This window comes from Ranitomeya imitator, chromosome 7 (assembly GCF_032444005.1).
Source record: "Ranitomeya imitator isolate aRanImi1 chromosome 7, aRanImi1.pri, whole genome shotgun sequence".
Taxonomy (NCBI): Eukaryota; Metazoa; Chordata; class Amphibia; order Anura; family Dendrobatidae; genus Ranitomeya; species Ranitomeya imitator.
Genome location: NC_091288.1, coordinates 55,827,007 through 55,851,901, shown reverse-complemented (window position 1 = coordinate 55,851,901; position 24,895 = coordinate 55,827,007). Strand labels below are relative to the sequence as shown.

General features: G+C 46.1%; 1 protein-coding gene across 2 annotated transcripts in view; it reads left to right on the top strand.

The window, feature by feature from the left end:
- The first annotated feature begins 3,719 nt into the window (after positions 1-3,719).
- NCKAP1 (NCK associated protein 1) overlaps positions 3,720-24,895 on the top strand; it is a 156,759-nt gene continuing 135,583 nt past the window's right edge. The window contains exon 1 of one of the 2 annotated variants that reach the window (XM_069733250.1): positions 3,720-4,049. In XM_069733250.1, coding sequence (XP_069589351.1) covers positions 3,942-4,049 — 108 coding nt within the window. In that variant the 5' untranslated portion in view covers positions 3,720-3,941. The remainder of the gene's footprint in view (positions 4,050-24,895) is intronic. The other variant, XM_069733249.1, reaches the window with a different exon arrangement.

The following is a 24,895-nucleotide window of genomic DNA, read 5'->3' as shown; positions in this document are numbered from 1 at the left end:
CAGCACTATGTATTTCGGCAGCATTATCTATATATCGTGGCAGGACTATGTATTTCGGCAGCACTATCTACATATCTTGGCAGCACTGTGTATTTCGGCAGCACTATCTATATATCGTGGCAGGACTATGTATTTCGGCAGCACTATCTATATATCTTGGCAGCACTATGTATTTCGGCAGCACTATCTATATATCTTGGCAGCACTATGTATTTCGGCAGCACTATCTATATATCGTGGCAGGACTATGTATTTCGGCAGCACTATCTATATGTCTTGGCAGCACTATGTATTTCGGCAGCACTATCTACAGGTCCTTCTAAAAAAATTAGCATATAGTGTTAAATTTCATTATTTACCATAATGTAATGATTACAATTAAACTTTCATATATTATAGATTCATTATCCACCAACTGAAATTTGTCAGGTCTTTTATTGTTTTAATACTGATGATTTTGGCATACAACTCCTGATAACCCAAAAAACCTGTCTCAATAAATTAGCATATTTCACCCATCCAATCAAATAAAAGTGTTTTTTAATAACAAACAAAAAAACCATCAAATAATAATGTTCAGTTATGCACTCAATACTTGGTCGGGAATCCTTTGGCAGAAATGACTGCTTCAATGCGGCGTGGCATGGAGGCAATCAGCCTGTGACACTGCTGAGATGTTATGGAGGCCCAGGATGCTTCAATAGCGGCCTTAAGCTCATCCAGAGTGTTGGGTCTTGCGTCTCTCAACTTTCTCTTCACAATATCCCACAGATTCTCTATGGGGTTCAGGTCAGGAGAGTTGGCAGGCCAATTGAGCACAGTAATACCATGGTCAGTAAACCATTTACCAGTGGTTTTGGCACTGTGAGCAGGTGCCAGGTCGTGCTGAAAAAATGAAATCTTCATCTCCATAAAGCATTTCAGCCGATGGAAGCATGAAGTGCTCCAAAATCTCCTGATAGCTAGCTGCATTGACCCTGCCCTTGATGAAACACAGTGGACCAACACCAGCAGCTGACATGGCACCCCACACCATCACTGACTGTGGGTACTTGACACTGGACTTCAGGCATTTTGGCATTTCCTTCTCCCCAGTCTTCCTCCAGACTCTGGCACCTTGATTTCCGAATGACATGCAAAATTTGCTTTCATCAGAAAAAAGTACTTGGGACCACTTAGCAACAGTCCAGTGCTGCTTCTCTGTAGCCCAGGTCAGGCGCCTCTGCCGCTGTTTATGGTTCAAAAGTGGCTTTACCTGGGGAATGCGGCACCTGTAGCCCATTTCCTGCACACGCCTGTGCACGGTGGCTCTGGATGTTTCCACACCAGACTCAGTCCACTGCTTCCTCAGGTTCCCCAAGGTCTGGAATCGGTCCTTCTCCACAATCTTCCTCAGGGTCCGGTCTCCTCTTCTCGTTGTACAGCGTTTTCTGCCACATTGTTTCCTTCCAACAGACTTACCATTGAGGTGCCTTGATACAGCACTCTGGGAACAGCCTATTTGTTGAGAAATTTCTTTCTGGGTCTTACCCTCTTGCTTGAGGGTGTCAATGATGGCCTTCTTGACATCTGTCAGGTCGCTAGTCTTACCCATGATGGGGGTTTTGAGTAATGAACCAGGCAGGGAGTTTATAAAAGCCTCAGGTATCTTTTGCATGTGTTTAGAGTTAATTAGTTGATTCAGAAGATTAGGGTAATAGGTCGTTTAGAGAACCTTTTCTTGATATGCTAATTTATTGAGACAGGTTTTTTGGGTTATCAGGAGTTGTATGCCAAAATCATCAGTATTAAAACAATAAAAGACCTGACAAATTTCAGTTGGTGGATAATGAATCTATAATATATGAAAGTTTAATTGTAATCATTACATTATGGTAAATAATGAAATTTAACACTATATGCTAATTTTTTGAGAAGGACCTGTATATATCTTGGCAGCACTATCTATATATCGTGGCAGGACTATGTATTTCGGCAGCACTATCTATATATCTTGGCAGCACTATGTATTTCGGCAGCTTTATCTATATATCTTGGCAGCACTATGCATCTCGGCAGCTTTATCTATATATCTTGGCAGCACTATGTATTTCGGCAGCTTTATCTATATATCTTGGCAGCACTATGTATTTCAGCAGCACTATCTATATATCTTGGCAGCACTATGTATTTCGGCAGCACTATCTATATATCTTGGCACCACTATGTATTTCGGCAGCACTATCTATATATCTTGGCAGGACTATGTATTTCGGCAGCACTATATATATATCGTGGCAGGACTATGTATTTCGGCAGCACTATCTATATATCTCGGCAGCACTATGTATTTCGGCAGCACTATGTATATATCTTGGCAGCACTATGTATTTCGGCAGCACTATCTATATATCGTGGCAGGACTATGTATTTCGGCAGCACTATCTATATATCTTGGCAGCACTATGTATTTCGGCAGCACTATCTATATATGTCGTGGCAGCAATATGTATTTTGGCGGCACTATATATATATATCTTGGCAGCACTATGTATTTCTGCAGCACTATCTATATATCTTGGCAGCACTATGTATTTCGGCAGCACTATCTATATATCGTGGCAGCACTATGTATTTCGGCAGCACTATCTATATATCTTGGCAGCACTATGTATCTTGGCAGCACTATCTATATAGCGTGGCAGCACTATGTATTTCGACAGCACTATCTCTATATCTTGGCAGCACTATGTATTTTGACAGCACTATCTCTATAGCTTGGCACCACTATGTATTTCGGCAGCACTATCTATATATCTTGGCAGCACTATGTATTTCGGCAGCACTATGCACATATCTTGGCAGCACTATATATCTCGGCAGCACTATCTACTTATCTTGGCAGCACTATATATCTCGGCAGCACTATCTACTTATCTTGGCAGCACTATATATCTCGGCAGCACTATCTACTTATCTTGGCAGCACTATATATCTCGGCAGCACTATCTACTTATCTTGGCAGCACTATATATCTTGGCAGCACTATGTATTTCGGCAGCACTATGTACATATCTTGGCAGCACTATGTATTTCGGCCTGGCAGCACTATGTATTTCGGCAGCACTATGCACATGTCTTGGCAGCACTATGTATCTCGGCAGCACTACCTACTTATCTTGGCAGCACTATATATCTCGGCAGCACTATGTATTTCGGCAGCACTATCTATATATCTTGGCAGCACTATGTATTTCGGCAGCACTATGCACATATCTTGGCAGCACTATATATCTCGGCAGCACTATCTACTTATCTTGGCAGCACTATATATCTCAGCAGCACTATCTACTTATCTTGGCAGCACTATATATTTCGGCAGCACTATCTATATATCTCGGCAGCACTATGTATTTCGGCAGTACTATCTATATATCTTGGCAGCACTATGTATTTCGGCAGCACTATGCACATATCTTGGCAGCACTATATATCTCGGCAGCACTATCTACTTATCTCGGCAGCACTATATATCTCGGCAGCACTATCTACTTATCTTGGCAGCACTATATATCTCGGCAGCACTATCTACTTATCTCGGCAGCACTATGTATGCATCTCGTCAGCACAGTACACAGCGGACGTAGCAATTCGTAGCCAGTACAGCCGCAGACTCAGTGGCAGAGACGCGCATGCGCAGGATCCCGATTCCTTCTCCATGGGTGATGTGACAGGGGCGTGGCTCTGGTTGGTGCCGCCCACATTCGGCAGGAAGGGTGGTGCTGGACGGCGGCTGCCAGGCAGGCGTGTCATCGCGGTAACCTGCGGGGCATGGGATGTGTGTGAGGGTCCCCCCTCCATAACAACAGCCCCCCCGCCTATCGGCCCTGAAGAACGACAGCGCCGCTTCTCCCTCCGTGCGAGGCCTGGGACCGCTCCGGTGCTAGGAGGAGCGAGGCAGCATGTCGCGGTCCGTGCTGCAGCCCAGTCAGCAGAAGCTGGCCGAGAAGCTGACCATCCTCAATGACCGGGGCATCGGCATGCTCACCCGGCTCTACAACATCAAGAAGGTAAAAGGAGGAGGCGGAGTGCGGGCGGTACGTGCGGCCTGCGGCTCCCCGCACACCGGGCTGCGCCAGGGCCGGACACCGGGGGTCCCGCACAGAGCAGGGGGCGATGGCCGGTGCGAGGAGGATGGGGTCAGCCCTGTACTGATGTGTGGGGGTGAGGAGGAGGACAGGGCGGTGCAGGATGAGGGATCCCAGCTGCAGGGAGGAGGAGGAGGAAATCCTCCATGATTGCAGGAAGAAATCTGTGCGGACATTCCCGTGTAATGTGTGATCACACTCCTGTGTCACCGGGAGAGAAGGACCAGCATCCGTGTGCGATCTACACGGAGATCCCTGCTGTGTGTGCGCGATCTATAGGGAGATCCCTGCTGTGTGATCGTATAGATCCCTGCTGTGTGTACTCTATACGGAGATCCCTGCTGTGTGTGCGCGATCTATACGGAGATCTCTGCTGTGTGTGCGATCTACACAGAGATCCCTGCTGTGTGTGCGCGATCTACACGGAGATCCCTGCCGTGTGCGATCTACACGGAGATCCCTGCCGTGTGCGATCTACACGGAGATCCCTGCCGTGTGCGATCTACACGGAGATCCCTGCCGTGTGCGATCTACACGGAGATCCCTGCCGTGTGCGATCTACGCGGAGATCCCTGCCGTGTGCGATCTACGCGGAGATCCCTGCCGTGTGCGATCTACGCGGAGATCCCTGCCGTGTGCGATCTACGCGGAGATCCCTGCCGTGTGCGATCTACGCGGAGATCCCTGCCGTGTGCGATCTACGCGGAGATCCCTGCCGTGTGCGATCTACGCGGAGATCCCTGCCGTGTGCGATCTACGCGGAGATCCCTGCCGTGTGCGATCTACGCGGAGATCCCTGCCGTGTGCGATCTACGCGGAGATCCCTGCCGTGTGCGATCTACGCGGAGATCCCTGCCGTGTGCGATCTACGCGGAGATCCCTGCCGTGTGCGATCTACGCGGAGATCCCTGCCGTGTGCGATCTACGCGGAGATCCCTGCCGTGTGCGATCTACGCGGAGATCCCTGCCGTGTGCGATCTACGCGGAGATCCCTGCCGTGTGCGATCTACGCGGAGATCCCTGCCGTGTGCGATCTACGCGGAGATCCCTGCCGTGTGCGATCTACGCGGAGATCCCTGCCGTGTGCGATCTACGCGGAGATCCCTGCCGTGTGCGATCTACGCGGAGATCCCTGCCGTGTGCGCGCGATCTACGCGGAGATCCCTGCCGTGTGCGCGCGATCTACGCGGAGATCCCTGCCGTGTGCGCGCGATCTACGCGGAGATCCCTGCCGTGTGCGCGCGATCTACGCGGAGATCCCTGCCGTGTGCGCGCGATCTACGCGGAGATCCCTGCCGTGTGCGCGCGATCTACGCGGAGATCCCTGCCGTGTGCGCGCGATCTACGCGGAGATCCCTGCCGTGTGCGCGCGATCTACGCGGAGATCCCTGCCGTGTGCGCGCGATCTACGCGGAGATCCCTGCCGTGTGCGCGCGATCTACGCGGAGATCCCTGCCGTGTGCGCGCGATCTACGCGGAGATCCCTGCCGTGTGCGCGCGATCTACGCGGAGATCCCTGCCGTGTGCGCGCGATCTACGCGGAGATCCCTGCCGTGTGCGCGCGATCTACGCGGAGATCCCTGCCGTGTGCGCGCGATCTACGCGGAGATCCCTGCCGTGTGCGCGCGATCTACGCGGAGATCCCTGCCGTGTGCGCGCGATCTACGCGGAGATCCCTGCCGTGTGCGCGCGATCTACGCGGAGATCCCTGCCGTGTGCGCGCGATCTACGCGGAGATCCCTGCCGTGTGCGCGCGATCTACGCGGAGATCCCTGCCGTGTGCGCGCGATCTACGCGGAGATCCCTGCCGTGTGCGCGCGATCTACGCGGAGATCCCTGCCGTGTGCGCGCGATCTACGCGGAGATCCCTGCCGTGTGCGCGCGATCTACGCGGAGATCCCTGCCGTGTGCGCGCGATCTACGCGGAGATCCCTGCCGTGTGCGCGCGATCTACGCGGAGATCCCTGCCGTGTGCGCGCGATCTACGCGGAGATCCCTGCCGTGTGCGCGCGATCTACGCGGAGATCCCTGCCGTGTGCGCGCGATCTACGCGGAGATCCCTGCCGTGTGCGCGCGATCTACGCGGAGATCCCTGCCGTGTGCGCGCGATCTGTGCGGAGATCCCTGCCGTGTGCGCATTATGTGTGGTAGGAGGTCAGAGTTGCGCCCACATGGAGGGTATACAGCAGTGTAGCACCGAACAGAGGGTGCAGTAAGCGGCATTATTCCATCCTGTGGCGTCCTGACTAATAACAATCTTTTACTGATGCACATGATTTGTGATATTATTCTGTGGGGGGCGGCGTCCCCCATTACTCCGGCCTTTATCGCTTACATTGACAATGTTTGCCTGGTGTATACTATAATTGGGGACAGAGACCTGAACACGGACTTGTTATTTCCTGATTGTTTATATCGTACTATGACATCCCCGATTTTAGGCCTCCGTACACATTAATGACCTCCGATCCTTCTGAGTGTCCCGGGATCGGTCGTCTATCTAATGTGTATGTGGGGGGCCTTCTGATGATCCCTGACATATGATGTGGGGGGACGACTTGGGGATCGGGTGAGTATATATTATTTACTTTTATTTTTTTTAACTGTATTGCTGCCTGGTTTCTGCCATCTTGGAGCACCTCTGGTTTCTAGGATAAAAGGCCTCTGTAGTGGGCTCGGACCCCTCTGGCACTGCTCGGAGATTTGTTATGATAAATCCAGCACTGTCTCAGCAGACTATTGATTTGAATGGTCGCACGCTGGGAATGCTCTTTACGGTTTAGTAGCAGAAATCTCGGTGGTAACGTCCCCTTTCTTTCTGGAAACAGGAACTGGTGCTGGACATGACCGATATCATCGTCACATGTATCTGTTATACCATAAATTGAAGTGAAGGACGGCATCCAATCCAGGTGAAAGAAAGTATTCTTTATTGTGCCAAATGCGACGTTTCGACCATTAAGGTCTAAGACCTTAAATGCGACGTTTCGACCATTGGCACAATAAAGAATACTTTCTTTCACCTGGATTGGATGCCGTCCTTCACTTCAATTTCTGGTATGTACTCCTCCACTTGGGTCCAGTGGAATTAGGACGGGCATCCTCTTGCCAGTTGTGCTGTCATCTAACCTCTTATTTTTGGAATGTATCTGTTATACATCAGATAATATGACCAAGGTGAGGGGCCAGATGTGCTCACATGTCCAAACATACTTTTATTCAGTCTCATCCTTGGGGTCCAGTGTGGTAGAGGGGCTTCCATGTTTTGGACACTGGGTAGATCTGTGAACACTTATGAATGAGGGACATACAGTGAGGAAACTGCGGTTTTCTATAGGAGCAGCTGTAAAACCGCTGTGGAATCCGCAGAAAGTGACATGCTGCAGAATGTAAACGGCTGCGTTTCCGCACATTTTTTTTCTGCAGCATGTGCACAGCGTTTTTTGTTTCCCATAGGTTTACATTGTGATGTAAACTCATGGGAAACTGCTGCGGATCCGCAGCTGAGGTTCCGCAACGTTTTCCGCATCGTGTGCACATACCCTGAGAGACAGAATCTAAAAATAAAAACCAGAAAATCACATTTTATGATTTTTAAATGATTAAACTGACTTTTATTGCATGAAATAAGTATTTGATCATCTACCAACCGGCAGGGATTCTGGCTCTCACAGACCTCTTAGTTTTTCTTTAACCCCTTCCCGACCTGTGACACAGCGTATGCGTCATGAAAGTCGGTGCCAATCCGACCTGTGACGCATATGCTGTGTCACAGAAAGATCGCGTCCCTGCAGGCCGGGTGAAAGGGTTAACTCCCATTTCACCCGATCTGCAGGGACAGGGGGAGTGGTAGTTTAGCCCAGGGGGGGTGGCTTCACCCCCTCGTGGCTACGATCGCTCTGATTGGCTGTTGAAAGTGAAACTGCCAATCAGAGCGATTTGTAATATTTCACCTAAAAAAATGGTGAAATATTACAATCCAGCCATGGCCGATGCTGCAATATCATCGGCCATGGCTGGAAATACTAATGTGCCCCCACCCCACCCCTCCGATCGCCCCCCCAGCCCCCCGATCTGTGGCCCGCTCCCCTCCGTCCTGTGCTCCGCTCCGCCGTCCTCCTGCCCGCTCCCCCCGTGCTCCAATCACACCCCCCCGTGCTCCAATCAAACCCCCCCGCACTCCGATCCCCCCCCGTGCTCCGAACCACCCCCCCTGCACACCGATCCACCCCCCCTGCACACCGATCCACCCGCCCGCACACCGATCACTCTCCCCCATGCTCCGATCCCTCCCCCCCCGTGCTCCGACGCCCCCCCGTGCCCTGATCTCCCCCCCCTGTGCCCTGATCTCCCCCCCTTATACTTACCGATCCTGGCGGGGTCCCGTCCGTCTTCTTCCCCGAGCGCCGCCATGTTCCAAAATGGCGGGCGCATGCGCAGTGCGCCCGCCGAATCTGCCGGCCGGCAGATTCGTTCCAATGTGAATTTTGATCACTGTGATATAATCTATCACAGTGGTCAAAATAAAAAAACAGTAAATGACCCCCCCCATTTGTCCCCCATAGATAGGGACAATAATAAAATAAAGAATTTTTTTTTTTTTTCACTAAGGTTGGAGTTAGAACTAGGGGTAGGGTTAGGGGTAGGGTTAGGGGTAGGGTTAGGGGTAGGGTTAGGGTTAGGGTTAGGGGTAGGGGTAGGGGTAGGGGTAGGGGTAGGGGTAGGGTTTCGGTATGTGCACACGTATTCTGGTCCTCTGCGGATTTTTCCGCAGCGGATTTGATAAATCCGCAGTGCTAAACCGCTGCGGATTTATGGCAGATTTACCGCGGTTTTTCTGCGCATTTCACTGCGGTTTTACAACTGCGATTTTCTATTGGAGCAGTTGTAAAACCGCTGTGGAATCCGCAGAAAGAAGCGACATGCTGCGGAATGTAAACCGCTGCGTTTCCGTGCAGTTTTTCCGCAGCATGTGTACAGCGATTTTTGTTTCCCATAGGTTTACATTGAAATGTAAACTCATGGGAAACTGCTGCGGATCCGCAGCGTGTGCACATACCTTTAGAATTAGGCTATGTGCACACGGTGCGGATTTGGCTGCGGATCCGCAGCGGATTGGCCGCTGCGGATCCGCAGCAGTGTTCCATCAGGTTTACAGTACCATGTAAACCTATGGAAAACCAAATCCGCTGTGCCCATGGTGCGGAAAATACCGCACGGAAACGCTGCGTTGTATTTTCCGCAGCATGTCAATTCTTTGTGCGGATTCCGCAGCGTTTTACACCTATTCCTCAATAGGAATCCGCAGGTGAAATCCGCAGTAAATCCGCAGGTAAAACGCAGTGCCTTTTACCCGCGGATTTTTCAAAAATGGTGCGGAAAAATCTCACACGAATCCGCAACGTGGGTACATAGCCTTAGGGTTAGGGTTGGGTTGGAATTAGGGTTGTGGTTAGGGTTAGGGGTGTGTTGGGGTTAGGGTTGTGGTTAGGGGTGTGTTGCGGTTAGGGTTGTGGTTAGGGTTACGGCTACAGTTGGGATAAGGGTTAGGGGTGTGTTGGCGTTAGAATTGAGGGGTTTCCACTGTTTAGGCACATCAGGGGTCTCCAAACGCAACATGGCGCCACCATTGATTCCAGCCAATCTTTCATTCAAAAAGTCAAATGGTGCTCCTTCCCTTCCGAGCCCCGACGTGTGCCCAAACAGTGGTTTACCCCCACATATGGGGTATCAGTGTACTCAGGACAAACTGGGCAACAATTACTGGGGTCCAATTTCTCCTGTTACCCTTGAGAAAATAAAAAATTGCTTGCTAAAACATCATTTTTGAGGAAAGTAAAATGATTTTTTATTTTCACGGCTCTGCGTTGTAAACGTCTGTGAAGCACTTGGGGGTTCAAAGTGCTCACCACATATCTAGATAAGTTCCTTGGGGGGTCTAGTTTCCAAAATGGGGTCACTTGTGGGGGGTTTCTACTGTTTAGGCACACCAGGGGCTCTGCAAACGCAACGTGACGCCCGCAGACCATTCCATCAAAGTCTGCATTTCAAAAGTCACTACTTCCCTTCTGAGCCCCGACGTGTGCCCAAACAGTGGTTTACCCCCACATATGGGGTATCAGCGTACTCAGGAGAAACTGGACAACAACTTTTGGGGTCCAATTTCTCCTGTAACCCTTGGGAAAATAAAAAATTCTGGGCTAAAAAATTATTTTTGAGGAAAGAAAACGTATTTATTATTTTCACTGCTCTGTGTTATAAACTTCTGTGAAGCACTTGGGGGTTCAAAGTGCTCACCTCACATCTAGATAAGTTCCTTTCGGGGTCTAGTTTCTAAAATGGGGTCACTTGTGGGGGGTTTCTACTGTTTAGCCACATCAGGGGCTCTGCAAACGCAACGTAACGCCCGCAGAGCATTCCATCAAAGTCTGCATTTCAAAATGTCACTACTTGACTTCCGAGCCCCGACATGTGCCCAAACTGTGGTTTACCCCCACATATGGGGTATCAGCGTACTCAGGAGAAACTGTACAACAACTTTTGGGGTCAAATTTCTCCTTTTACCCTTGGGAAAATAATAAATTGCAGGCTAAAAAATCATTTTAGAGAAAATAAAATTTTTATTTTATTTTCATGGCTCTGCGTTATAAACTTCTGTGAAGCACTTGGAAGTTCAAAGTCCTCACCACACATCTAGATTAGTTCCTTTAGGGGTCTAGTTTCCAAAATGGGGTCATATGTGGGGGATCTCCAATGTTTAGGCACACAGGGGCTCTCCAAACGTGACATGGTGTCCGCTAATGATTGGAGCTAATTTTCCATTTAAAAAGCCAATTGGCGTGCCTTCCCTTCCGAGCCCTGCCGTGCGCCCAAACAGTGGTTTACCCCCACATATGGGGTATCAGCGTACTCAGGACAAACTGGACAACAACATTTGCGGTCCAATTTCTCCTATTACCCTTGGCAAAATAGGAAATTCCAGGCTAAAAATCATTTTTGAGGAAAGAAAAATTATTTTTTATTTTCATGGCTCTGCATTATAAACTTCTGTGAAGCACCTGGGGGTTTAAAGTGCTCAATATGCATCTAGATAAGTTCCTTGGGGGGTCTAGTTTCCAAAATGGGGTCACTTGTGGGGGAGCTCCAATGCATAGGCACACAGGGGCTCTCTAAACGCGACATGGTGTCCGCTAACAATTGGAGCTAATTTTCCATTCAAAAAGTCAAATGGCGCGCCTTCCCTTCCGAGCCCTGCCGTGTGCCCAAACAGTGGTTTACCCCCACATATGAGGTATCGGCGTACTCGGGAGAAATTGCCCAACAAATTTTAGGATTCATTTTATCCTATTGCCCATGTGAAAATGAAAAACTGAGGCGAAAAGAATTTTTTTGTGAAAAAAAAGTACTTTTTCATTTTTACAGATCAATTTGTGAAGCACCTGAGGGTTTAAAGTGCTCAATATGCATCTAGATAAGTTCCTTGGGGGGTCTAGTTTCCAAAATGGGGTCATTTGTGGGGGAGCTCCAATGTTTAGGCACACGGGGGCTCTCCAAACACGACATGGTGTCCGCTAACGATGGAGATAATTTTTCATTCAAAAAGTCAAATGGCGCTCCTTCCCTTCCGAACCTTACCATGTGCCCAAACAGTGGTTTACCCCCACATGTGAGGTATCGGCGTACTCATGAGAAATTGCCCAACAAATTTTAGGATCCATTTTATCCTGTTACCCATGTGCAAATGAAAAAAATTGAGGCTAAAAGAATTTTTTTGTGAAAAAAAAGTACTTTTTCATTTTTACGGATCAATTTGTGAAGCCCCCGGGGGTTCAAAGTTCTCACTATGCATCTAGATAAGTTCCTTGGGGCGTCTAGTTTCCAAAATGGGGTCACGTGTGGGGGAGCTCCAATTTTTAGGCACACGGGGGCTCTCCAAACGTGACATGGTGTCCGCTAAAGAGTGGAGCCAATTTTTCATTCAAAAAGTCAAATGGCGCTCCTTCCCTTCCAAGCCCTGCCGTGCGCCCAAACAGTGGTTTACCACCACATATGAGGTATCAGCGTACTCAGGACAAATTGGACAAGAACTTTCGTGGTTCAGTTTCTCCTTGTACCATTGGGAAAATAAAAAAAATGTTGCTAAAAGATAATTTTTGTGACTAAAAAGTTAAATGTTCATTTTTTCCTTCCATGTTGCTTCTGCTGCTGTGAAGCACCTGAAGGGTTAAAAAACTTCTTGAATGTGGTTTTGTGCACCTTGAGGGGTGCATTTTTTAGAATGGTGTCACTTTTGGGTATTTTCAGCCATATAGACCCCTCAAACTGACTTCAAATGTGAGGTGGTCCCTAAAAAAAATGGTTTTGTAAATTTCGTTGTAAAAATGAGAAATCGCTGGTCAAATTTTAACTCTTATAACTTCCTAGCAAAAAAAAATTTTGTTTCCAAAATTGTGCTGGTGTAAAGTAGACATGTGGGAAATGTTATTTATTAACTATTTTGTGTCACATAACTCTCTGGTTTAACAGAATAAAAATTCAAAATGTGAAAATTGCGAAATTTTCAAAATTTTCGCCAAATTTCCGTTTTTATCACAAATAAACGCAGAATTTATTGACCTAAATTTACCACTAACATGAAGCCCAATATGTCACGAAAAAACAATCTCAGAACCGCTAGGATCCGTTGAAGCGTTCCTGAGTTATTACCTCATAAAGGGACACTGGTCAGAATTGCAAAAAACGGCCAGGTCATTAAGGTCAAAATAGGCTGGGTCATGAAGGGGTTAAGAAGTCTCCTACTCTGCACTCATTACCTGTACTAATTTCACCTGTTTGAACTCATTACCTGTATAATAGACACCTGTCCACACTCTCAATCAATCACGCTCCAACCTCTCCACCATGGCCAAGACCAATGAGCTACAAGGACACCATGGCAAAATTGTAGACCTGCACAAGGCTGGGATGGGCTACAGGACAGTAGGCAAGCAGCTTGGTGAGAAGGCAACAACTGTTGGCACAATTATTAGAAAATCCAAGGATCACAAGATTACTGTCAATCTTCCTCGGTCCATGCAAGATCTCATATTGTGGGATAATGATCGGTCTGAGAAGGGTTAAGATTCAGCCCAGAACTTCACGAGAAAACCTGTTCAATGACCTGAAGAGAGCTGGAACCACAGTCTCAAGCATTACCGTAACACACTACGCCGTCATGGATTAACATCCTGCAGGGCACGCAAAGTCCCCCTGCTCACGCCAGAATGTGTCCAGGCCCATTTGAATTTCACCAATGACCATTTGGATAATCCAGAGGAGGCATGGGAGAAGGTCATTGGTATCATCTGGTCACAAATAGAGCTTTTTGATAACCACTTCATTCGCCGTATTTGGAGGAAGAAGATGAGTACAACCTCAAGAACACCATCCCAACCATGAAGCATGGTGGAGGAATAATCACTTCCAGCAATGCAGTGACCCGAAACACACAGCCAGGGTCATTAAGGAGTAGCTCTGTAAGAAGCATTTCAAGTTCCTGCAGTGGCCTAGAGCAGGGGTCCCCAACTCCAGTCCTCAATGCCCACCAACAGGTCATGTTTTCAGGATTTCCTTAGTATTGCCCAGGTGATAATTGCATTACCTGTGCAAAACAAAGGAAAACCTGAAAACATGATCTGTTGGTGGGCCTTGAGGACTGGAGTTGGGGAACACTGGCCTAGAGGGTACTGAAACTCAATGTTGCCCAGCGACAGCCCCGAAATGGAGAAGATCTGTATGGAGGAGTGGGCCAAAATCTCTGGTGCAGTGTGTGCGCAAACTTGGTCAAGAGCTTCAGGAAATGTCTGACCTCTGTAATTGCAAACAAAGGTTTCTGTACCAAAGATTAAGTTCTGTTTTTCTACTGTTTCAAATACTTATTTCATGCAATAAAAGGCAAATTAATTGTGTGATTTTTACACAATGTGATTTTCTGGTTTTTATATTTAGATTCTGTCCTTCCCAGTTGAAGTGTACCTACAATAAACATGCAGTTCTTATTTCACTGTTAAAATCACTGACACTACAAATAACCTAGACAGACCCCATCATAAGTCTTTGGGGTCCTTTCTGCTCAGTTGACGTCTTTCAGGGGATGATCCAGCCCGCTGTAATTTTTAAGTTTTCTGCACAGAACAGTAAACCAGATGTGACTGAACCGGAAACGTTGCTGGTGCATGTGAAAATTCACATGGTGGAAGTACTGTAATTCTTTTTTTTGTTTGTTTTTTTTTTATTTGGGAAAATTGGTTTGAAGAGAACCTGACATAACGATTGAAGCCGTTAAAGTAAAGGTATGGCCAAAATGGTGCTGTTATACTGATTTAATGGATGCCTGTAGTGAAAAAATCCATACCCTGGTTCTTGTTTAATTCACCTTTTAGAAGTTTTGGTGCAATAGCCTCTTTGAGGATCGGGGCGAGACTGTGGTTAAGGTCTTCAGCCCCTCAGTGTTTGTGTAAGCCTACTTTTTCAAATTTCATATTGACCTTTGCCTTGCGCACATTTGTGTCCCAGTGTTTTCCAGCAAAATGTTACCGGAGGCGACGCATGCTCAGATTATCCTCCTGTGGTCTCCAGCAAATTGGCGCCGGTGGTTGCGCATGCGCCAATTGGGATCTTGGCTCAATGACGAGCCGAGATCTCTATCTGAGCATGCAGCGCCATTTTGCTGGAGACGGTAACGTTAATTTGACCATGCGCCGCCTCTGGCACCGTTTTGGTGAAGAGTGCTGGAACATGAATGTGCAAAAGCACTGCTGGTGGTAAGGGCAGTGCTAGCGTGAAATTTAAGGAGGCTCCTACAAATGCAGATGTGCCACGGCAGAGCCGCAGTCGCACCCCGATGCATAAAGAGGCTATCACACCAAAACTTCTAAGGTGAATGAAACGAACCAGGCTATGGATATTTTCACTAGAGCTTTGTTAGAACAGGGCCATTATGGCCATACCTTTACAGGTTACGGTAAATCATGATGACAGGTTCAATTTAAAAAAGTTAAAAAAAAAGAATTATGGCCTTAATAGAAGTCAAATACATCTGTCAGGGTTCTTGTAATACTTGAATCAGTGATATAGGTGTGAATGGAGCCTTCAGGCTTCTGCACAGGTGATTTTACCGTTTGTCATGCTCTGAGGTGTATGAAGCTATCGCATGGCAGCCATATTAGTTTCTGCTCACTTTGGTAACTATGTATGGAGATTTTATGTGGGATTTATGCTCGATAGGAGAGAATACACTGTTCTGTTCCATGACATATGTCTTCCGTATTCGTAAGCCAAAAGGAGAATGAATGGCTCCCAGAACCGAGGCTCCAAGGAAACATTCACAAAGAAACCTGTGTGGTCATGATGCAGAGACCTCATCTTGGCTGATGCCGGTCATTCCTGGTGGGTGGAAGCTCTACATCGGTGTGTACAGACTGGCCCATCATGGCTGCCCACTGTGCGTGGCCACAAATGGACTTAAAACGCCGTTTTGTCCCTGGCAACCAGTAGAAAGCTAGTTGTCTCTTACTAGTAAAGATTAGTAACTGGAAGCCATGCTCTGCTGTGTTGCTGTGGTAACGAGGCCTAGACACATGCAGAGACCCAGGTAGTCAGCGAGGCGGTCATCAGCCGGGATGTTTTCTGTCATAATTGCACAAAATTAATGGACCATCCCTCGTCGTAATTCTCTTCATGTCCTAAATGGCTGCTGTAGAGGCGTGGAAAGTCTGAACTTCGCCTCTGTGCATTTCCATTGGTGCGGGACGGACCAGTGCCAGTAATAATGTGTCCACGTTAGGGCCTGGGTCTGACTTTGCACTGCGGCCATTTTGGACATGAGGAGAATGGAGCACCAGTTGCAGCGGGGGAGGCCATTATGTATGATGACTATGGGAGTGGACGGTCACATTAATACACCATACATGCCGCTATTTCCAAATTTTGCTTAGTAGCCGGACTGTATTGCTCGGAGCTTTAAGTAAATGCAGGACATGCTGACGTAAAATGCCATGTTGTTTACCTGTGTTGCTTCATTAGCGTTTTACCCCAATGTGCTCTAGTTTATTTTCTACTTTATAATAATATATTGAACCAACAAAAAGATTCCTGTCCTTAAGAACTTGCAATCCAAACAGAACTGCCATGTGTTTAGAGCTGTGGTGATTGTAGAAGGGCCCGACTGTAATATTATGAGCTGCCACTTTCTCTTGGAGGTGTTGTTTTTGTCATTATTGGTCAAATGTATTTATTTATTTTTTTGCATTATAAGGCCGTCCAGAATGAAAATTGCTGCTGTTATATGCATATCTACAGCTTAAATGGAACCTGTCACATCCATGAATGCTATTGACCTGAGATATAGGGGATATCTACACGTAAATGTCATTTACATCCTGTGCATCTGACTTTCTGGAGTTGCGGCTACAGGGAGAAAATGAAGTTTTATACTCCCTGTCCGCTCTCTTCCAGTCATAGGAGCGGTTACCATCACCACTCGTTATACAGTGAGCTGTATTCACTCCCCGACACATTGATTGCTCTTCAGCGGATGTATGGGAGCGATTGCAGGTAGAATAAAATATTGTTTTCTCCCTTAACCTGCTCCAGTAAGCTGGATACATAGAAGGACTGTCAACTGTAATTCCTGGACATTCCGTAAAAATAAGGCGTTTTTTTACCCTGTGCGTAAAAAATCAATTTGTGTCCCATGATTATTTTTTTTTTTTTTGAAGTTCGAGAAACATCTAAAGCTTGTTGTGGCTGTAGTTATTATTATTTTCCAGTTCCCAGTGAATGTAGTTTAGTGTTTTAATCTACATTATGGAGTGTAGACATACATAATTTATAATAATGGTTTACCATAGTTTTACAATGTGTACGTAAAACAAATATTGACTGTCATTTTTTGCTTAGCTGTCCAGAAATGGTAAAAGATCAAGTCTGCGTATCTTCTACACAAGATTTAAGCACCATTTTCCTGCAGATTACACCTATGTCTAAATAGGTAAATAGCATTTCAGGATGGGACAGATTGTCCTTTTAAGATTGGTTTCCAAATGATCCCCATGTCCACCTTATTAGTCCACAGCTCGTTAGACCCAGTGGATGCTAAATGCACGGTCTTGAGACATCAGCTGGCCATATATATGTTTATATACCTCTTGTAAAAGGAAAATATCACTCTACTGCACAAAATAAAATGTATGCCATGCAGTATTATTATTATTATTTATTGTTATAGCGCCATTTATTCCATGGCGCTTTACATGTGAGGAGGGGTATACATAATAAAAACAAGTACAATAATCTTAAACAATACAACTCATAACTGGTACAGGAGGAGAGAGGACCCTGCCCACGAAGGCTCACAATCTACAAGGGATGGGTGAGAATACAGTAGGTGAGGGTAGAGCTGGTCATGCAGCGGTTTGGTCGATCGGTGGTTACTGCAAGTTGTAGGCTTGTCGGAAGAGGTGGGTCTTCAGGTTCTTTTTGAAGGTTTCGATGGTAGGCGAGAGTCTGATGTGTTGTGGTAGAGGGTTCCAGAGTATGGGGTGATACGCGAGAGAAATCTTGTATACGATTGTGGGAAGAGGAGATAAGAGGGGAGTAGAGAAGGAGATCTTGTGAGGATCAGAGGTTGCGTGTAGGTAAGTACCGGGAGACGAGGTCACAGATGTATGGAGGAGACAGGTTGTGGATGGCTTTGTACGTCATGGTTAGGGTTTTGTATTGGAGTCTCTGGGCAATGGGGAGCCAGTGAAGGGATTGACAGAGGGGAGAAGCCGGGGAATAGTGGGGGGACAGGTGAATTAGTTGGGCAGCAGAGTTTAGAATAGATTGGAGGGGTGCGAGAGTGTTATAGGGGAGGCCACAGAGCAGGAGGTTGCAGTATTCAAGGCGAGAGATGATGAGGGCATGGACTAGGGTTTTTACAGATTCTTGGTTGAGGAATGAATGGATTCGTGAAATATTTTTGAGTTGAAGTGGGCAGGAAGTGGAAAAGGCTTGGATATGTGGTTTGAAGGAGAGATCGGCGTCAAGGATTACCCCAAGGCAGCGAGCTTGTGGGACTGGGGAGAGTGGGCAGCCATTTACTGTAATGGATAGGTTCGTTGGGGGGGTCACGTGAGATGGGAGAAAGATGATGAATTCTGTTTTGTCCATGTTAAGTTTCAGAAATCTAGCGGAGAAGAAGGATGAAATAGTGGACAGACATTGAGGGATTCTGGTTAGTAGGGAGGTGATATCTGGTCCAGAGATGTAGATCTGTGTGTCGTCAGCATAGAGATGATACTGAAAGCCGTGAGATTCTATGAGCTGTCCCAGGCCAAAGGTGTAAATGGAGAAGAGCAGGGGTCCTAGGACTGAATCTTGTGGGACTCCGACAGATAGGGGGTGAGGTGAGGAGGTAGTGTGTGAATGGGAGACGCTGAGTATGAGTATGGGGCTTCTATTACGATGGTGCCAATGGATGATGTGCACCACAATATGGATCCTGAATCTTCAGAAGACATGTAAGGCTATGTGCCCACATTGTAGAATTGAAGCAGAATTTTCTGCTTCGAATCCGCACACCCTTGGCAGGAAAAAATATGTTTTTTTTATGTGACTTATACGCATTATTGATGTGTTTTTCTTGCGTTTTCCATGTGTTTTTCATATACATGTCTATGGATGCGGAATTGCCGCCATTCCGCAAAAAAGAATGTATTTCCGCGGCGGAAAAAAACGCAGCATGGGCACAGCAATTGCAGAATTCAATTGAAGTGAAGGGGATGCGTTTTGTAAGCGGTTTTTAAGAGTTTCCGCCGTGGAAAAAATGCAATGTGGGCACATAGCCTAAGTACCCAGCAGTGCGCAGGATTTCTGTATTGCTACAATCACGGATCCTATCCGGGAACCTGTAAACTATATGATAGTTATTCATATTCTCAGATTTTTTTTTTTATAGGTTCTATGATGGGATTTGTGGTTCGTGCAATGTAGAAATCCTGTGCACTGCTGCGTCCTCACAGCACTTACTGAAGAAGATTCAGGCTTGCTCGGGTGCTTTCTTGGAAGCTACGTATAAAATTTTGCTTTACTTTGCGGGTGTTCTGGATCCTGGGAATAGACCGCACAGATGCAGTGGTGTGTGTGTGTGTGTGGGGGGGGGGGTTCTTTTTTGAAGGCAATTGTTTGATCATGCTCCACAAGGTGAGCCGTAATTACTGTGCTTCTACGAAACCAGGTCTGAGGAATGACACCAGGAAGCTCTATTTCTTCTTCTTTTAGTAGCACAGTATGGCACACAAGGCATAAATTAGGGCTCATTGTTTTCCCCCTCGGTCTATGCGCAGAACATCGCCCCCACCATGATGTGATCAGAGGCTGAAATCAGAGAGAAGTGGCTGCCAGACACATCTTGAGTAAAAACGTATAAAAAGCACACGACAAGGTGAAGTATAGAAATACATGTACTGCGTACAGGGTATATGTATTTCACTCATTGCTGTCTATTGTTCTCCTTTTTATCCCTCATAGATTATATATCTGCAATTTCATTTACTACATTGATCTTATAATTTGTCCAGACTGATGAGTTTTTTGATCTTCATTTGATCTATTAAGACGGTTGTCTTACGGTAAATTTGTATTTTATGGACTGAGAGAAAAACAGGAATGTCTTTTTGGTTAAATCTGGAGATGGACATTACAAGAACCATTAAAGGGGTTGTCCAGAGTTGAGGCTCCAATCTGCAATCACTGTAACCTCAGACTTGTGAATCCTCACAGTGCGCACGGTCAGGAGTCGCCAGGAGCGGGCGATCATACAACTGCAAGTATGCAATGTGCATTCTCCCGGCCACAGCCTGACTAGACTTGTATTAAGCAAGGCCTCGCACGTCTAGTTGGCAAGTGACCGCATGTATGCAAGTCTCATACTTGTTGTCACGCTCTCATCCGCTCTTGGTGTCGACTTTGGGATTACTGACACACACTGCGCACAGCTATGACTGCTATGCACAATGGCTTCGGTTTTCTTTTTCTGTAGTTTTTACTCTTGACATCAAGATCTGCCATGGACTCTCTTCATAGCTTTTAGTTACTACTTCTCCAAGTGCCAGTGCCAATTACAAGATGGACTTTGTGGCCCCTTTCAAATTGTGTGATTTTTACAGGTATTCGCTTTGATTTACCGCCTAACCGTGCACTATATTGTAGATGATGTAACCTAATGGCAGTACACCACTATTTCTCAATGTCTGTGCGTTATTCTGAGACCTGCACAGTCGCACACGAATAACGCGGTTCTCGATGGCAGCCACATGGGTTTTATAAATGACCATAAGGTGCTTTCTCTGACGGGAGCACATTACGCCATGTAACGCTTGGTTTACTAAAACTGTTCTGGTGTCAGGGTCAGAGGCCTCATGACTTGTTGCCACGAGCCTTTATTTATGTGTGATTATTAGTCACCATGTAGAGCACTGACTTATCAGCTGTCTGTTTTCTTGGTCTACCAGCAATCAGATGCTAGCAACTTCCTCTACTGAAGGCAATGCAAAACTACTGATCTGAACCATTGTGGTTTTGTGGTCAGATTCCACTTTGCACTCTGGTTAAAGCAATGGGAAATTGATATGTACAGTGACTTAACACAAGTTTCAGCTACAAAAATAAATAAATATTTAAAAAAAAATCCTTTAAAAGAGTGGTTACAGTCTTTCCCACTACTTGGATAGACATTAATATTAAGGCTGAAAATTGACAATCAACATTCACTTTACATCCTGCAATCACTGTGAATGTGCAAACTGCATTGGGGTGAACAATTGTTACCTCCTTTTTTTCTTCCACTTTTCAGTTTGCTTTATCGTCATCTGTTTACACATAATGATGTACCCCAATAGTTTGGCGCACCGTCTGACCTAACTCTGCTATTCTCGCCTGCCCCTAATCCAGTGCTGCCTCTCCTCTGCTGCGCTGTTCCTTTTTGACAGGTTGCAAAGGCGACATCATGACTGCAACCCTCGTGATTGGCTGCAGTGGTCTTGTGCCCTGTAGTTATGCGATCACTGCTGCAACCTGTCGACAAAGGCCAGAGAAGGAGTTGGCGAGTTATTTTTCTAGAGCTTGAACTTTTTGGAATAAGATCAATTTACCCCGGACAACCCCTTTAATGAAATCTGTGAACTTGATAATTGGTTCCTTATAGAAGCTGCTTTCACCTGGGGTTCTTTACTGCAAAAATAATTTGCACTTTGTACAAACTACATAGTTTTTGCTGTAACTTCACTAAAATCAATGCAAAATCCAGTGTTTCCAATCAGTGGCCACTGTTTGACTGCAGCTTTCACATTTCCATTCTATAAGAAGACACATTATAGAATTGACATGCCATGGAGTGAAAGGGAACCTGTCGGGCAATCCGTACTGCCCAAACGCTCTGGGGTTTCAGGGAAAAATCTACTTTGAAGTTGGCCGACTCTTCCCAGTGCTGCTGCAGATGATTTGCCATCATTGTCGGCAGCACAGCTGCCTGTGTAAACATAATCTGCGCTGCCGAGAGCAGTGGCGGCCTGTGAACACAGAACAATATAGCGCAGATCGTGCAGGGTAAGTGAACCCGAACACTGGTGATTTTCTGAATGACAAGCCTCTGAAAACCTGATTACATTCATCGTCAGCAAGCAGAGTTCTGAGAACATGGAGGAAATGGGAAACAATATATTACGGTACATAAGACAACATGTCTCCTTTAAAGCTATGTGCACACGTTCAGGAATTCATGCAGAAAATTCCTGTGGAAATCTGGACATTTCTGCCAGATTTCCGCATGAAATCCGCATGCGTTTTTTTGCGCGTTTTTTCCCAGACATTTCCCAATGCATTAGACAGTGGGAAATCCGCAAAAAAATAATGAACAGGTTCATTATTTTTCCGCAATGCGTTTTTCATGCGGAAAAACGCACGTCATGTGCACAGAAATTGCGGATTCCATTATAAATGATGGGATGCTTAATGTATGCCGATTATTTGCGGTTTTATAGCGTTTTTATAGCGCAAAAATGCTAAAAAAACGCAAATAATCTGCAACGTGTGCACATAGCCTAAAAGTCTTTTCCCCAAATTTAAGTCCCTTTTTGTTCTTTACCCCAGAGGGGTCTGAATAGTCAGATTTTTAGTGGATTGCGTTTCTTGACATATCAATTAAAACTCTGCTGAGCCGCCTCTGAGCAATCCAGGGTTGTGTAGGAGGGAAACAGTGCGGCTGACATTCATCATGGCTGCTGAATAGCTATGTCGTGTATACAGATCATTTTTCCAGCAAGTCGTGAATTTGCAGAAACCCTTAAAAATGAAATGATGACATTGAGCACAGAATTCAGATGTTCCAAAAACAAAAAAAAGTCAGTCATGCTTACCGACACCAGGTCACAATACTAATGTCCTGCAGGATGCAGCAGCCCCCCGGTGATGAAGACGGGGGAAGCATTGATGCAAAATACTGATTTAAACAACCACTCGCACACCGACCATTCATGGAGGGGGCGGCTGCATTTTTAATGCACATGGATGAGGCTTGTGTAGGGCGCCACTCACACAGATGTAATGCACAGTGTCCGTTACAGACTATTAATGACGCCCATACTGCTAGATCAGTGGAGCTGCCCCCACCGCAGTGACGGCACCGAAAGCCGGCCTGTTACACCCTGCAAAAGATAAAATGTACAAAAAAAGATTTCAGCCACCTTAGAAATTTGGTGTTGATGTGAGAAGAGGAACTGAAATTTGGTTTCCCATTGAAGATTTATTTTAAAGGGATATTTCCATCTAACACTTACAGAATCTCTAAGATTTGCTGTCCTTTCACATAATATTTCTCAAATGGTCTTGCTGACTTTATCCCCAACAGCAAATTAAAATTGCTTTCAGTGCACATACTAGTCTGATTTATTCCAATTCTCAGGCTATGTATCTTGCCTTTCACTCTTTTGTAGTAGGTAGGTTTTCAGCAGCATTCTGCTAGTACAATAGGAGCTGGAACTCTCATTGCCCTCGCTTCTGAGCTTTCATTGCGCCTGTCTCCGATCTAAAAGTCTGCATCAAAGGCAGGAGCGGAGGCCTACAGACCTGCCCCACTTACTGTAATGCATCTCTACAGATAATACTTGACAGCAGGCAGCTGGTCAGACAGAAGTAAGCACTTAGTGGCCGCCACTTTGTAGTGCTTTTTCAGGATCAGTAAAACTTTTTTTTTTTATTTTAAAGCAAATAATTTGGAAATCACTTTCTCATTATAATATTTATCTATACAACCCCAATTCCAAAAAAGTTGGGACATTTGGTAAAGTGTAAAGAAACCAAGGAGGCAATGATTTAGAAATCCATTATTGCCATATTTTGTTCACGGCAGAACATGGAACTAAGAAAAAAATGAGCTAATTTAGAAACTGATGGCTGCAACACATCTCAAAAAAGTTGGGACAGGACCGTGTCTTCCATTGTGTAGCATCATCTCTACTTTTTCGAACTGGGAAGTGATAAGACCCAATTGCTGGAGTATTGAGAGAGGAACGTTCTCCTATTCTTTTCTGTAGGGTTCTCGCTGCTCCACAGTCCGGGGTCTTTGATGGATTTTTCGTTTCATAATGTGACAAATGTTTAATTTTAACGAATGGTCCTAGACTGCAGGCGGCCGATTCATCCCCTAAACCCTTCATTTGTGAAGCTGTGCTGCTGTGATGGGTGCAGTACCTCCCCTGAAACAGGCGCTGTCTGGATGGGAGCATATGTTGTCCTGAAACCTCTATATAATGCTCTTCACTGATCGCGTCTTTCAAGATGTGTAAGCTGCTCCGGCCATAGGCAGTAATGCAGCCCCTACCGTCAGAGATGCAGGAACTGGGCGCTGATAACAAGCTGGAGGGTCGGCAAACTGTGCTTAGGCAATGATTTCTGGAAGTATTCCTGAGCCCATGCGGTGCCACCTGAGGGCCCGTAGACCGTGAGCATCCATAATTGACTCATGATTTTTCTGATATTATGTACAATAGATGGCGGGAGATTCAAAACCTTTGCAATTTTACCTTGAACATTTTTCTGAAATTGTTCCATCATTTTTAGACGGCAGTTCAAATTGGTGAACATCTGACCTTGTTTGCTTCTGAGAGACTCTGCCTCTCTAATATGCTTATTATACACAGTTCTGTGACTTAGTTGAAATTTGACCCTCCAGCTGTTTTTTTTTCATTAATATATCACTTACTTTTCCTGCCTTTTCTAAACCTTGTCTCCAGTTTTTGTTTGTTTTTTTTAGATGTTTTGCTGCCACCTATTTTCTAAATGAGTTAATTTTGTTCAAATCAAATGGGAAAAGTGCCCGGCTGTCTATCAGCAAGACATCGGCAGTCATGCCCCCTCAACAGAGCGGAGCAGAAGAGAACCCGCACCTCTGTCGATGTGACATCCCCCAAATGTGACTGCAGAGATCGGCGCTGGGCACAACAGTCAGTAGGTAGCAACTACTTGCTTGTTAGTTGTCAGGCCCATATTAAAGAATATAAAATCCTGGATAATCCCTTTACCTTGGTAGAAACCTTTTAAGTGAAGATGTATTCAATTAAGGAAATGGATTCAGCAAAGATTCCTACTATGAAGCTGATCATTCCTTTCACTTACAGAAAAGAGTGACCCTTTCTTATGGTCATCCGCTGGCCCCCGCAGAGGTCTCTGCTGGGACAGAAAGCAATGAC